The following is a 16,097-nucleotide window of genomic DNA, read 5'->3' as shown; positions in this document are numbered from 1 at the left end:
ACAAGAGACAAAAAAAAAAAAAGCCTCTCTGGGAAACAAAACTCCAGACTTAAACACCTCTTGACTGAGCCTCTTACTGAGTCTTTACCATGAACAGTGTGATGGTCCAAACAATCTGATCCATGGTTCCGGTCACGACTCTGTACTGCAGATATTAAAGGATGTTTTAAGATGGCCGATCAAACAAACTGATCTTATCTCATCAATCGTGGGACTTTCTTTGCTGGCCTGCCTCTGCTGACCTGTCTATGTATTAACTTAAAGGTGCAATATGAACCAATTTAAAATATTCAACAATTAATTTAAATTATCAACAAAACGTGGAGAAATAAGTTTTCATGTCCCTAGCTAACAACGGCTTCAGTTACAGGCAGTTAGCGGTTACTCTGGTGATATGCTGCCCCCTAGTTGTTTGGAAGTCTTACATACTGCACCTTTAAACTGCAACAAACTAAAGTTTATAGATGTTTTATGAATTATTGAAGCTGTGATTTAACCCCCAAGTCTTCAGCACTGCTCCCTGATGTTATTCAAAGATATGGAGATCATTTCATGCACTGAACTGTACAATCCGTCCCAGTGAGGACGTTCTGCGATCCAACCCGGTGTCGGTGGAGACTATGATGAAGCACCTGGAGAAGTCTGCAGAGACAGAAGTGTGTAATGTCAGACTGTTCTGACTTCATGAGATCCCTCACACGTCAGTCACCTCCTGAACCACAGCTGGAAGGTGGACCTGAGGAGAGATGGTGGAAACGGGGCGTTGACTGTAATAAGCAGCGTTTTTTTTAATAACTGGAGATGTAAACTATCTTTATCTGGTTTTGAGGTAGTGTAACAGGCACTGACGACGTGACACCTGCTCCATTACTGTGGCTGTAAACCACCCTGTGAATATCAGAAGTCCAGTAACAGTGTGAGATGTTTGGGGCTACTGAACTCCAGTGCAGAGGAACACGTTGAGCTGCTGCGCCGTCCTGAGTTCACCTGAAAAATAACACATCAGTCACTGCTGGACAGACACACAACATCACAAAGACACAAACTACAGGACGTCACCAGTGTGTTAGCTTCTGACAGACTGAGAAGTCACATCAAAATAATTAAATAATTATATCTGCACGAAGTTTAATGTTCGAGATCCCTTCAGAAGAGTCATAACATGTAAAAATAGTGACATTATAAAACATTACTGATTCTTTATTCTTAAATAGCTCCTGAGTGTTATTTCTTAAATATCAACAAATTATAATACTGAAGCATTCATGTGTCAGTAACATTTTGTTGTAGTAACTCTTCAAGTGTTAGTGTGTAAAGTGTTAACAGAACTGTAGCTGTCAGCAAAATAATGCAGAAAATAAAACTATATTTCTCTTAAGCATGAAATAGAAAAATGTAAAACTAAGTTACTGCTGTACTCGAGTAAATGTACGACATTTAAAGCAGCTGTGGAGTTTTAAAGAAGAAATTCAAATCAGAATTTTATTATTTACAATATTAATGAGGTAATAATACAAACTGAATAAACAAGCTGTTCTCAGAGGAAAATAAGGTCCACAACACTGTTTGAAGATAGAAAGTGGCAGGGTCCGCCACATATAAACACAGTAAAACTCCTTTAAGGTCAGTTTGTTTATTCAGTCATGAAAACAAAGAGTTTGTTTACTTAGTTTGTTTAGAAAGAAAACACAATTTATACTGTTTGACTTTTTTTATATGTGGCGGACCCTGCCACTTTTCTAGCTTGAAACAGTTCAGTTTGTATCATCACCTCATTAATATTGTTAATGTTATAATTGTGAGGTTGGATTTCTTCTCTAAACTACTCAGAGCTGCTTCAGCAGTAACGAGCTGCAGCTGAGGACTCGTGTTCCTCTGAGCTGCGCTGAAGCTTCAGACTCTGCCGACAGCGAGACGCCTTCATGTGACATCAGAGGCTCATTCACTCGTTCACATATTTTATTTAATGTTTTCAGCTCATTTCTGTCCTCTTGAGTTCTGGAGAGAAACTGGGTCAACACGACACGACAGAGCTTTTCTCTCTTCAGTCGAGACGCCATCAGCCTCCATTTTACACCGCGGGACACTTTTACCGGCTGACGCTGCTGATGAACGAACACACGAGAAAGATGTGAGGCCACGTTGATTTCATGACACAAATCATCATCATGGATTTGACCTAGTTTCTGGACTGCTCTGTTCTGTACGAGAGCACAGTCACCTGGCTAACACTGGACACAGCTGTTAGCCTGGCAGCTAACACGTCTCTAGATGACGCAGCAGCTCATTCCTACCACGCGGAGGACGCGGAGGACACGGAGGACGTGTAGGACGTGGTGTGAAATGAGACAGATGATGAATAACACATACAGTAGCTAGCATTGAGTCACGTCCTTGCTATTTTTATCTGGATCTTTGATATCTTAATACAAATCTTGTAAGACTTTATAATATATAATTAAAAGGAACAATTAAAAACTGCCTTTTTATAGTTAAACTTTATTTAAAATATTTCACTGTTAACGAGCAATGAAATGCTTTATAAACGACTTATTAGCAACTGTTCATCAGAAAGTTGCAGCTGATGTTGATGATAATAAATACTGTTCATTTCTAAACATTTGGACGAGCTGCAGCTGTTTTTAACCTTTACAATTAATTCATAAATGTTTTATGAACCATGTTTTTGTTTAACAGTAAAATTACTGAACTGTAAATTTACCATTTATTACTGATGGTTATTATAAAGTGTTCCCATGTCAACGCTCTTAAATTTTATTCTACTTATTCTATCTGTCCTTTTTTAATCTCACAGTATTGCAGGTGTATGTATGTATATACAGCGATCAGCCTCAACATTAAAACCACTGACAGGTGACATGAATAACATTGATCATCTCATCACAGTGTGATGTTCTGCTGGGGAACCTCGGGTTCTGCCATTCATGTGAATGCCACTTGACACCACCACCCATCCAAACACTGTTGTGGACCAAGTACACTCCCTCATCACAACAACACTACCCGATGGCAGTGGCCCCCCAGCAGGACAATGTGCCCTGACACACCTCAAACACTGCTCAGGAACAGCTCGAGGAGCACAATAAAGGGCCCGAGGTGTTGACCGGGCCTCCAAATTCCCCAGATCCCATCTGATCGAGCATCTGTAAGACGTGCTGGAGCAGGTCTGATCCATGGAGGCCCCACCCCCCAACATACAGGACCCAGAGGACCCACTATAAAACGCCCTGGTGCCGGACACCACAGGACCCCCTCAGAGGTCTGAAGTCCATGTCTGCACAGAACAGAGCTGCTGAGCTGTGGGAACCTTCACAGTTTTAGGCAGGTGGTCGTAATGTTATGGCTGATCGGTGCATTTGTAAATAGTTACTTTTATTGTTCCTGTGTGATTTTATTTTGTGTGATTGAGTTTTGTGATTTTATGTGAAATGCTACTGCAACAGTGAAATTAATAAAGTAATCTTAATAATCTTATCATATAAATAAGTTTGATCACCTGAAGTATTTGTCACTTATCTTCTTCGTCTTCAGTTTTCATCTGATATTATTTATTTCCTGTCAAAACGCAGAGAAAAGCACAGATTTATATTTGGGTCTTCAAAGTGTTCTGGATGTCTGGATGTCTGGGTGGTGCTGTGGGCCGGGCCGGGCCCCGGCACCGCTCACCCTGGCTGCGGCCCCGGCACCGCTCACCCTGGCCCCGGCCCGGCACCGCTCACCCTGGCCCCGGCCCGGCACCGCTCACCCTGGCCCCGGCCCGGCACCGCTCACCCTGGCTGCGGCCCCGGCACCGCTCACCCTGGCTGCGGCCCCGGCCCGGCACCGCTCACCCTGGCCCCGGCCCGGCACCGCTCACCCTGGCCCCGGCCCGGCACCGCTCACCCTGGCCCCGGCCCGGCACCGCTCACCCTGGCTGCGGCCCGGCACCGCTCACCCTGGCTGCGGCCCCGGCACCGCTCACCCCGGCCCCGGCCCGGCACCGCTCACCCTGGCTGCGGCCCCGGCCCGGCACCGCTCACCCTGGCTGCGGCCCTGCCACAGGGCAGACATGTTGGAACTAACACGCAGCGCGCCATCTTATCTGACATCTCATCGCGCATGCGCTGTAACCCGCGCCCCTGCAGCATCAACGCAAAGGGTTCGTGTGTAAATGGATCCCACAGCAGCTGCTGGGCCGAAATAACACGCCGAGCTCTTGGACTGCAGGCGAGGAGCTGTGTTCTGGTGACTCTTCGGAACCAGCTGGTTAAATCCGGTCCGGTGTAGATAAAAACCGAACTACAGCCGCAGCTCCATCATGGCTGAAGCCTTTTGTTTGGGATCCATTTTGTGTGTATCCGACCACATCCCGCACCGATTACCGCACTCACACGCACCTTCCCGCCCCGTGTCTCTAACCGAACCAGCAGCAGTGACAGTACCGCACCGTCCTGATTATTGGGTTTATCGGACGCAGCGTCCTCTGGGAGCTGCCGTACGGCTGCCGTAAAGCGGCCGCTGATGGCGGAGCTCGGCTGTGATTGACAGCCGCTCTGCGCGTCTCTGTCCCGTTACTAGTTATTTAATCACCGTCAGACACCCTGAGGACGCGCGGGCACAACACTAACTAAACTAAACTAAGGCTCCTCCTGTGTTTAAAATGGCGTCCAGCTCGGTGTGAGCAACATGACGAGCTCAAACACCGGATCCTGTTTCTCAAACACAAAGTGCAACAAAACGCGTTCGTGTTGACAAACCGCCGCCATTAATACCGACCCGCGACAACACGAGCAAAGCGGAGCTGGTGGTGATGATGATGATGATGATGATGATGATGATGAAGCGGCACGATTTCACATCCACCACCAAAGTTAACCATTTCGTCGCCGTGTTGTGCGGCACCGCAGATCCTGACATCTGAACAGAACTCATGGATCCTGACTGGACTCTTCCCTGAGCTCTGTATGATGACGTCAGCTCGGCCCAAACAGGAAATGCTTCTGATGTTGACCATAAAGCGCTGAATGTCCCGCCGGAATATTAAACGTATCGTGTTTCTTAAATCTGCTGCTGAGATCTGCTGATAAACTGAGCAGTCACTCTGAGACCGAGTCCATCATGGCGTCCGTCCTCAGCATCCACGCGGGTTAATAATCCGTTAAATAGTCCAACGTGGAGATGAAAACCAACAGATCCCGCCGCTTCACGGCTCGTCCCCGCAGATAACGGGCGGCAGATCCTCCGGTGTCGGTGCTCGAAGCCGCCGGGACGAGTTTTGAACCAGGTGGCGGCAGCAAGATGGCGTCCGAGGCTGCGCAGTGCCGCGGGAGTGGAGGACGGCCGATGACGTTTCAGTGCAAGAACACCGCATGCAGTTTCCCCCCTCCGCAAAGAAAAGATCCACGATGTCGATGAGGTGCATGCGACGGGAAAACAGACGGTACCTCTCGGATTAATGTCTCACTGTCGAAATACTCCATCTGTTGGACGAGCAGAAGGTAATCTGTGCAGTCATCAGAGCACATGGTCCCGTGTCCACACACACCGACCGGGAGGGTTCGTGTGTAGAGGGAAGCCATTACTGCAGCATCAGGCCTGCTGCTAGCTAGCTAACACACATTCTGCATTTAATCTAATGCATCATACTCAAACATATCCAGATGACACTAATCAAAACTGCTTGTTGATTGTTAAAAGATCAATTATGCTTAACTCAGTTAAACTAATTAGAGTTTTCATTGTTTGAAGTTAAATGTCGCTGGTGAATGTGCACCGTACAGACGGTGTTAGCCTGTTTTATTGAGGGTTAATGGTAATAAAGTCAACATGTAGCCTGCTACAGGTGATTTCAGTCATGGAGCTAACGCTAAACAAACTTATGCTAGGTGTGCTGTGGCGATAATCAGGGCGTCGTCTTTGGGAACGTACTCGCTGCTGCTTCATCACTGGTCTTTAAAACATTTCAGCTAGCTTAACAAAATAATGATGTAATCAGCAATACACATTTTTAAAATGTAACACATGTTGAGTGTTGAATCATGGGAAGTTAGCACTGGACAGTTAGCCTAGCGGTAGTGAGCTCACTGGCTGAAGGTTCTGTTTTCTCCCCTGAAACTGATCGATTTCTGCACTGTTTGTTTGTTTGTTTGTTTGTTTGGTATTATTCTGTATTTTTCTTAAAGAAAGGAGGAGCCACGCCCCTTCCTGTTCCCCTCATGGGACCTTCGTTGATCAAACCTTTGTCTGGTAGTGATGAAGAGAGACAGATGATGTGTTGATCCAGTTGAACTGTGTCATGAATCACATGATGTTTGTCAGTTTGTTGTATTAAAGTCAAACCTCATGTAGTTTTGTGTTAAAGCGCTCAGTGAACTACATCGTCTCATCAGCACCAGAACCAACACCAACATGGAGCCAACTGGGCTCAGAAAAGCTCGTAAACAAGATGAACATCACAATAAATCTGCTCATAGTGACAACTGCAGTTCTGGTTCAGTTCTGTGAGCTGCTCATATACAGGAGCAGCTCTACAGTGTTGAAGTTAGAGACGATGTCACTAACACTGTTGGCTGTGTCGTCTTTATAATGATGTATTTTCACAATCTGATATTTCATTAGTCTGATGACAAACTGACAAACATCATCTGTGTGATTCAAACAGGATCAATACATCATCTGTCTCTCTTCAATCACTACCAGACAAATCTTTGACCAATAAGGTCCATGAGGGGAAAAGAAGGGGCGGGGCTCCAGCTCTCTATTGTCTGCAAATTCAATGTGTAAACCCAAACCAACAACGTGTTAGCTCGTCTCTGAGCCCACTGCTTCCTATTGAAGATGTTCAGGCTCAATAATTTCCAAAACATCTGTTCGCTGTTTGTTTCAAACATTTTTGGGGGACTATCTGACACATCTGTGCAGGAAACCTTAGGGAGAGAGGTTGTTAAAGTCAGTGTGTTCAGCTCTCAGTACGTCTGCAGCTGCTAACTGAATCTCTTTAGTTTCTCTCGTCCTGTTTGTTCTTTAAACATCCGCTGTGTTTCACTGTTTCATGTGTTCACTTTCAGCTGGCTCAGGAGTCGTGTTTAGTTACTGCTGGTGAAAACATAACGTTTCCTGTGATGCTGCTTCATTATAAAAGTTTTTCAATTGGTAAATAACGGGCTTTTATTGTGAAGAAGTTATAGGAAATTAAACATGTTTGTAGCTGAATTAGCGGAGCCACTTTGTTAGCGGTGATTCTTCGATAGTACTTTGGGGATCGGGACAAGGGCGTCATTTTTTTAAGACTCACCTTCAAGCAGGTAGCCCAGTTGTGGTGGAAATGCAAATCCCTGCTCTGCGGAGACAAACAGAGTAGAACCAGGCCAGCAGATGTGATGGAAAAAAAACGCATGTTTACTTCAAGATGCAAGATTTCAAAATATAACGCTGTTATGACGTGTTTTTTTGTAGTAAGCACCTACAAATTGTTACAGACCTGGGATTTGTATTGATAACATTGTTGATGAATTTAAAAACTGTTGGGGGTGCCATATCACACAAAATGCCAATTTCTACATAATGTTGCTTTAATTAAAGGTGTTTACATTCGTTCATGGTCTTGTGGTATCTTACGAGCTGCTGTTACCTGGATGAGTTACATTTTGGAGGAGGCACACATCAGCTACAGTTTGTAGCTTTTGTGTAGCTAGCTATGGTGGCTACGCTGTAGCTCATAATGCATAACTACAACTATATCTTATCTGTTCTGAAAATGCTACTACTAAATGCAGTATATCAACCAATTGATGTCAATGATTATAGCTCTGTGTTATGAAGTTATCCCAGAGCCTCCTGTAGTTTTGTGTTTAAGAACCTTGAGGTTATCCTCATTGGAAATACTTCAAATGCAAGTGTACTACAGGCAAAATACTGCTGGAATGAGTATTATGAATAGAAGTGACATTTTGGCTTTGTCTCAGATTTTTTGACGTGCATAGCATCAAATAGTTAAGGAAAGTTTGTCATTTTTGTTTTTCAGGATGCTGTCTTGAACCATGATACAGATGCATAAACAGCGGGATCCTCCTGCCTTTTAGATGTCTGTGACCTGTTCATGGCTTCTACGAAGAAGAAGAAAGGAATGGTGTTCCATCAAGAAGGGGCAACCACCCCTGCAGCAGCACCTGCAGGGAATCATCCACCCGCCAGCTTTATTGTTCCGAAACCAGGGAAGGCAAGCGAAGGTGGGATGGAAAAAAGCACCTGTGTAACCAATGAAGAGGTAGATATGATGGGTAAGCCCAACATGTACCCATCAAAAGAATCCATCAGGACTTCTGATGGAGTACCTGCTATGAAACATCCCGCAAGTTCAAACCCTCAGTCAGACAACCTGTCACCTGATTGCATCCTTAAAGGCATCAGAGTGACGCTGGACAACAACGGCATGTGGAACGAGTTTTTCAGATGCAAAACAGAGATGATTCTGACAAAGCAAGGCAGCAGGATGTTTCCCTACTGCCGCTTTCGAATCTCTGGCTTGCAGCCATCTAAGAAGTACTCTTTAATCATGGACATTCAACCTTTGGACAACAGTCGGTACAAATGGACCTGTAACAGCTGGCAAGTTGCTGGAAAGGCTGAGTGTCATGTTAAGAGTCAACCATTCGCACATCCGGAGTCCCCAGCAACAGGTCAACACTGGATGCAAAATCCTGTGTCATTTTACAAACTCAAGCTCACAAACAACATCACAGCCCAAGAGGGGAACACCATCCTGCATCCGATGCATCGCTATTTGCCCCGACTACATGTGGTCCAAACTGACAAAGCTGCTAAAGACATAAAGCTAAGTGGTTCCAGTGTTGTCACATTCACTTTCTCTCAGACTGGGTTTATGGCAGTCACTGCTTACCAGAACTCACGGTTTGCTCAGCTTAAAGTTGAGTACAACCCATTTACTAAAGGACTGAAGGAGGATGGTTCCAGTTTGTTGGGCCTAAAACTAAAATTGAACTCTGGCAAAGACTTGCACAAAGATGGAGGCACGTCAACCAATGAGCAACATCCTTTGAAGAAGAGCTTGAAGTCTTTGCTCGCAAACCATAAACCTAGAAGCTCAAAACCAGCGGACTCAAAGCCTTCAGTGTCAGGTGAAACCCAGAAAGATTCTACTACAAACAGTGATCAGTCAGCTGCTAAAGTCACTGAAGACAGTTCTGGGTAAGTGCACAAGAATGAAGACCATTATAACCTCCCTGTGAGTTTACTGGACAGTGTTTCATACACCGGTCAGCCAAAACAGTGAAAGGACCTTAAGGTGAAGTGAATAACATTGATAATCTCATTACAATGCATTTTTCTTCTGGGAAACCTTGGGTCCCGGCACTCATCAAGACCACCCATCCAAACACCATTGCAGACCAAGTGCAACCCTTCATGGCAATGGTGCTCCCCAATGGCAGTGGCCCACCCTATGTAGTGTGCACCGTGAGACCAATCGAGCGCCCATCGGATGTGCTGCAACAAGTCCAATCTATAGAGGCCTTGCCATGGATTGGACTTTGGGACCCCAAGCTTTCCCAGAAGAACATTGCATTTTAACATGACTATCAACGTTATCCACTTCACCTGTTAGTCATTTTAATGTTTGGTGGATCATTGTGGTTGATTCTACATTAAATCATAACATAAATGATTCGCTGATATCACTAATGTGAAGTTTTTACTGTTTGATTTCCTTCCGCAGCAATTCACGCCAACCTCAGAAGTTGTTTTCCGAACTTATTCGGGAGGCTCATGTTTCACTACAGAGATGCAACCTGGAGCAGCTGGGCGTCAATAACAGCACTTCTCATAGAACTGAGCGATCCAACACTACAACAACAGCTTCAAAAAGCAATAGACAAGATCTTTCTAAGAGGGAAAGTGTATCTGTCAGAACACGCAAAGACTTATCACCTGCAAAGACAGGTGAAACTGTTGTAACAAAGACGAAAGTCAAGGGGGACAAGGACCGTTTGAATTCAATGAACCGCAAGGACAATGTTAGGACAGATTGTTCTAAGGTCAATAATGTCGCCACTCCAGCAGTGCCCCAGATCTCCTCAGTGGACTCAGACCACCACTTTAAGCCTGAGGAGCAATCAGAGGTGAAAGTAAAGCAGCATAAACGGCCGGCGCCCCTGCCTCTGCCAGCCCTTGCACTTTTCTTGAAGCAGCATTCAACAAAATCTAAAAAGGGCAAGAGCAAACCGGGCTCTCCTCCCCCAGCACTCCCATCTGAATCTCTGTCTGAACCACAGAGTTCTTGCGAACATGCAGAGGCTGCAGCAGGTCAGCCTGCAACTGGTCCCTCGACGGATCTCACTGGTGATATGGCAAATGGGGATAAATCTGACATCCAGGCCTTCAGAAATACCACTGCAGAACATGATCCAGATGGATCAGTTCTTAATGTTACTGAACCTGCTTGGCAACCTTCCAGTCTATCATGTTCAGATACTGTTGCCACTACAGGTCCAGAGGGATCAAGAAATGATGATTTCTTTGACTCCATTTCGGTTGCTGAAAGCACAGACCCTGAGCCAGCAGTGCCAGACGGTACACCAGTGTTACCCAACCCAGATCAGCCATTTTGTACCCTTGGGACATATATATCCATCATTTCCCCAACTCTTTCTACCTCTTCTCTGTCTCCCATTTCATCACCTCCCCATGATGCAGTGTTACCGACCCCAAACTCTCCACAAACAGCAATCAGCACCGAGACACTTCCGTCAGACTCCCCTGCTATGAAGTCTGATTCCTTGCTACCTGATTCAGAGTGTTCTTCGTTAGGCTTTGAACCTTTGTCACCTGCAAGCTCTCCAGAACCTTTACCTTCCCTGCCCGCCTCATTAACTTTACAACTCGCCTCTGCTACTTCTGAGCCGGCCCCACAAGCAGTGCCTCCTGAAGAGTTACCGCACAGTGAGGACTCCGCTACATCTGTGTTTAAGTGGCACACAGTGTTACCTCCACCTGTGCCGTATATGGATACTTCATTCACAACATTTCAGCCCACACAACAGACTCTTCCTTTAACTTCTGTTACGTCACCTTTGTTGCCTTCCCAGACTTGTTCTCAACCTGAACCACAGACTTTTGACAGCTCCACATCCACACCTCCCCCTGATCCTGCGCCGTCTTTTCAAGAGAATGAACAGTCACTGCCCTTCCCTGCAGAACTGTCTCCTCTTGCGCTTCAGTTGCCGCTGTCTCCAACCTTTTCTTCATTAGATGGAGATGGATTGTCACCCACGCCTTCACTCACTGACCTCGTGCACTTTTTCTCCACCAGTGATGACCTTGGGATGGAGGTGGATTTTTCAAACACAGAGGCAGCAGCTGTTCCCTGCCCACCTCCAAGTACAGTAGAAGCAAACACACATGAGATCTCTCAGCATGTGCAACCAATCCCAGCCAGCAAACCCAGCAAGCGCAAGAAAAAGTCCCGGCGGCAAAAGCTTGCTAAGACTGATCTGGAGCAGAAGATTGACGATGCCACCTACACTAGAATGCAGCCAAACCTGGAGGAAGTGGAGGAACAGTTATTTATTTCGTTCACATCAAAGGTAAAAGTTTCTAAATAAGTACATTTCTGTGTTTTCCGTTGTTTTAAGTGATGGTAACTTGGATATGAAGTTGAATATTATCTTTTAATAATAAAACAAATGGAAGAGATGTGGCATGTGGAAGGTTACATTTGCCAGCAAATATCCCAGCTTTGCAAAGAACCAACAGGAAAAGAAGTGTGCCTGTAGCAGCATACATGTGCTTCAGTACATACAGCTTCAGCATATTCTGAATCACTGACATAAAAAAATAATAGACTTCTAACCAACGTCCTCCTGTTATGTGCAATGAGCAATATAATTCTTCAGACAAAAAAACCCAAAACATTTTCCTGTACCAAAATCACAAACAGCTTTCATTCAAAAATATAGAATTCTGTACCAGCAGCCCTCATACAAAAATAATGTTTGTGGCATATTCTGAATAACTAACAACATAAAAAGCTGCTCTTATTAAAAAAAAAAAATAGAGTCCAAGACTTCTCACTATAAACAAAACCCTGAGCATAAATCCCTCAGACCAAAAAACAAACAGAACATTTTGCTGTATACCACAATTAAAAACAGCTTTCATACAAAAAAGATCTCAGGCACTTCAACATCTGCAGAAAGAAAAGTCAAAATGTCACATTTTCCAAATGGCTGCACTGATAAACTCTGTGGAGGGCAGTACAGTTAAAACCTACTTAAGACTCTGGGTTTACCTGCAGATCTGTTTACAGCATATTGATGTTACAGCTAAACAATACAGAAAGCAGCTCTCATACAAAAAATATGAAATAGGTCACAATGAAATCATACCAGTGCCTGGCAATGCATTCTGTAGTAGCTCAGCCATATTTGCGTGGCTCTCATTCACTGCTCTTGTTTGGAGCACTTCAGTGATTCCATGACTTCGGAGTTGGTCTCGTTGTAGAGTGTCAGGATTGCTGTGTCAGTAAAATATCTTCAAAATGGGACGTTGTATCTCAGCTCCAAAGTGCACAACATAGCGCTAGAGCCCTGGTTCCCAACGACTGAATACGGATGCAAGTCCTTGGCAATAAAAGTTGCAATAGAGTTTGTAATTCGCTTCACCCTTTCCAAGTTGGGTGGAAGCTTTGATATCGCTTGCTCTATGGTCCTCTGGTTGGCAGCAACTACAACCGGTGTGTTTATCTTCCTCCTCTGGGTGGAAACGTGTAATATGGTTTGTCGTGTTTCCAAAATAGTTTAGTTTAGTTTGACACAACTTGCATATTGTGTGGCTCTTCTCCAGGTCCCGTTTCCCTTCAACTTCACAGAAGCCAAAATGCTTCCATACGCTAGCTTTTAATGCAGAGGGTGCCGGTCTGATTTCGCATTCCGTCAACACTACATTATCAGTTAACATTTAGAAAAGGACAAGAGAAGGACATTTGTCAATCGATTCAGAATCATCCACGTCCGCATCGCAATGCATCTAAGAATCAATTTTTTTCTCCCACCCATAGTGGTGTGTGCATCTGTATTGGAATTCATACCAGACGTGCAGTACCAGTGCTTCGCCTTACTGCCAGTTAGCCTTACAACATTTAGTGTGTGTGTGTGTGTGTGCGTGTGCGTGTGTGCGTGTGCGTGTGGCATCCTTCATTTCCCTGCAGCCCCAAAAGCATTTTTCCATAGACTGCCATTATAAAAGAGAAGTCTGAAACGTTCCCTGAGCTGAGAAAAGCAAATTAAAAAATCTGTGACAATGCCAAGCGGTAACCTTTGTGTAGGGCCAGCAGGAGAAGCTCTTTTGAGGAATATTCAATGGACCGCATGACCAGGAAATAAGCCTGGAATCTTATGCAAGCAATTCTCTTTGGACAGAATCTGAACCAACAGAACCATTTTCCCATATTGCATGTATGGAGACATCCCAATTTATATAGTATATGGGCCAGCAAAAAAACTCCAAAGACCATGTGCAGTGGGCAACACAACTCAAAAGCAAACTTTAAAGCAAAGAAAACTTTATTTGGCCTCCACAAAGGGAGCGCAGTTTTCATTATTTTCACATTTATGTCGATGCCAATTGGCCTACACCATCTATCCAAACACTGTTGCAGACTAAGTACACCCCATCATTGCAACAGTACAATTTGCCATACACCACAAAAACTGCTCAGGAATGATATGAAGATCACGACAAAGACCTCAAGGTGTCAACATGGCCTCCACATTCCCCAGATCCCAATCTGATCAAGCATCCACCGGACATATCGGGAAAAAGGAAAAAGTCAGATCCATAGAGGCCCCACCTTGCAACCACAGGACTAAAAGGATCCACCACTAACACCCTGGTGCCAGATACCACAGGACATCCCTAGAAGTCCTGCCTCGACAGGTCAGAGCCAAGTCCGATCCACGATGGGGCCTCCATGGATTGGAGTTGTCCTGCCATGTCCCACTGATACTCGATCTGATTGAGATCCGGGGAATCTTCCAATCAGAGGCCTGACTGGAGAAAGATGGATAGTAGTTTGCTGTTATGAGCTAAGGAGCCTCTAGTTGAGACCAGCAGAACTTCAGACCTGATTTAGTCTTGTTGATGTTGTGTGTTTCTAACTTAATGGAACTTTTTTTTACGGAAAATTTAAATCAAAATGCACATTTCAGGAGGCCCTCAAACTTCATGTTGTGGACTCGTCTGAAGAACCTGTCTCACTGCCTCAGAGGACACCTGAAGGTCACCTGCAGGAAACCACTGACACACCTGAGAATGGTAACAGTTATTATCATCATATCGTCATTACTGTCATACTTTGTTAACCATTTATTCATTAAACACGTGTTAAATGGTAGAATAAGAAGATGACTAAAAAGTACTAAGAAAGGTCCGGGAAGGGTTTAGCCTAGCTTAGCACAAACACTGGAAGCAGGGGAAAACTGCTAACTTGGCTTTATCAACTGCGAAAAAAATCTTCAAACAACTTCATCTCTCTCTGATTTACATCCAAAATGTGCAGTTTCAACAGTATGTTTCAGTTTTTCCACATGCTGTCATTACCTGTGAATTATGATTTACAGGGACAGTGGACGCTCAAAGACACAAAACGTTTAGTCATGTATTTTGGGACTACACAAGAGTTGTATTTTACTTTATGAGTCGAACAACTTCACAACTTCTCAATCTAGAAATTATTTTTACATTTTCACTCCTGTGTAGTAATGCTGGCATCACCACACCATACTACCTAAAGTTCAAAAAGTGTTAAAAGTGTGTTGTGGTGGCTTATTGCCTAGCTAACTGGCTAACTGTTGCGTTGAAGCCTTGGGTTCATAAATGTTACCTCTGTTTCTAACCTACAGATAAAAGCATGGTTGTTGCTGCAAGCTCACTCCCTGACAGCATCCACCCTCATAACTTTCCTGCCAAACTGTGGCGGTTGGTGAACAACCCAGAAAATAAAGCCATCTGTTGGGACAGCCATGGCGATGCTATCATCATTGATCAACATCTCTTTGAGAGACAGATCTTATCTCAAAGCACCACCAACTCTGACAGCACTGACGTCTTCAAAACGACAAACTTCACAAGCTTTGTCCGTCAGCTTAATCTGTACGGCTTCAGAAAACACGATCCGGCAATTAAAGATAACCACCCCCCCACGTGGGAAAGCTGGATGTATCATCATTTTCACAACCCGAACTTCAAAAGAAACCACCCTGAACTTGTTGCAAGTCTGAAGAGGCTCACTGTTAACAATAAGGCCAAGATACAGGCTGGTCTGAATGTGAGCTGTCGGCCCCCGGGTCAACACCAGCGATTCAGTGGCGGCAATGATGGCAGAGATAAAAATGTGAAACAAGGCAAGTCACTGCATGACTTCTGTCTTTCAGTGAAGAAGCAGCTATAGTGGAACCCTCCAGTAATTATCAGTAAAAATTTGTTTAATGTGAATTAAACTGTCAAATGAAGCTATTTCTCAAAACCTTTCAAGGGCTAAGAAGGGACACAACTCCATTTTGAAAATCAATGTAATTCCTTTATCACTTTTCATCCGAACCAGACTTCTACTTGCAGTTTTAATTCCACAATCCAGTGCTTTAAATTCCAGTGATCCCTGTCTAACAGGTTGTTACCATGTTGTTACTTTGCATTTTCCTTTTTCTGCAGGCATTTCTTTAGGGAGTGAGAGAAGTTTGCCATCAGGGCCATCTGGTAGAATGCTTTATGGAGTCAGGTGACGTAGATTAAAAAAGACAAAGTCAATGTAGGGAGGAGGTCAGTTTGGTCAGGTTCAGGCATCAAGGCTACTTGGTCAGGTTTAGAAAAGGTTTGGATAAACATAAACCCTTTCACACTCGTTATGCCTCGGTCACACTACCCAACTTTTAAAGTCTTCAGATTGCTACGTTACTACACAACTGTCCGTCTTGTAATCGGAAGCCTTGCAGTCATTGGAGTTTGCACACTTTATGAAGGATCAGTGACGGGGTCACACATCACAAGATCTTTCACCAATCTCTGACACACAGAAGAAATGAGCG

At 44.5% G+C, this 16,097-nt stretch overlaps 1 protein-coding gene across 5 annotated transcripts in view; it reads left to right on the top strand.

Annotated features, from left to right (window-relative positions):
- The first annotated feature begins 4,961 nt into the window (after nucleotides 1-4,961).
- mgaa (MAX dimerization protein MGA a) overlaps nucleotides 4,962-16,097 on the top strand; it is a 29,724-nt gene continuing 18,588 nt past the window's right edge. For 4 of the 5 annotated variants that reach the window (XM_073483236.1, XM_073483237.1, XM_073483238.1 and 1 more), the window contains exons 1-5: nucleotides 4,962-5,498; nucleotides 8,024-9,207; nucleotides 9,734-11,600; nucleotides 14,223-14,328; nucleotides 14,916-15,416. In XM_073483236.1, the coding sequence (XP_073339337.1) occupies nucleotides 8,099-9,207; nucleotides 9,734-11,600; nucleotides 14,223-14,328; nucleotides 14,916-15,416 (3,583 nt within the window). In that variant the 5' untranslated portion in view covers nucleotides 4,962-5,498; nucleotides 8,024-8,098. The remainder of the gene's footprint in view (nucleotides 5,499-8,023; nucleotides 9,208-9,733; nucleotides 11,601-14,222; nucleotides 14,329-14,915; nucleotides 15,417-16,097) is intronic. The other variant, XM_073483239.1, reaches the window with a different exon arrangement.

Source organism: Pagrus major, chromosome 16 (genome assembly GCF_040436345.1).
Source record: "Pagrus major chromosome 16, Pma_NU_1.0".
Taxonomy (NCBI): domain Eukaryota; kingdom Metazoa; phylum Chordata; class Actinopteri; order Spariformes; family Sparidae; genus Pagrus; species Pagrus major.
Note: the sequence above shows the minus strand (reverse complement) of the source record. Positions and strands in the feature narration are given on the sequence as shown.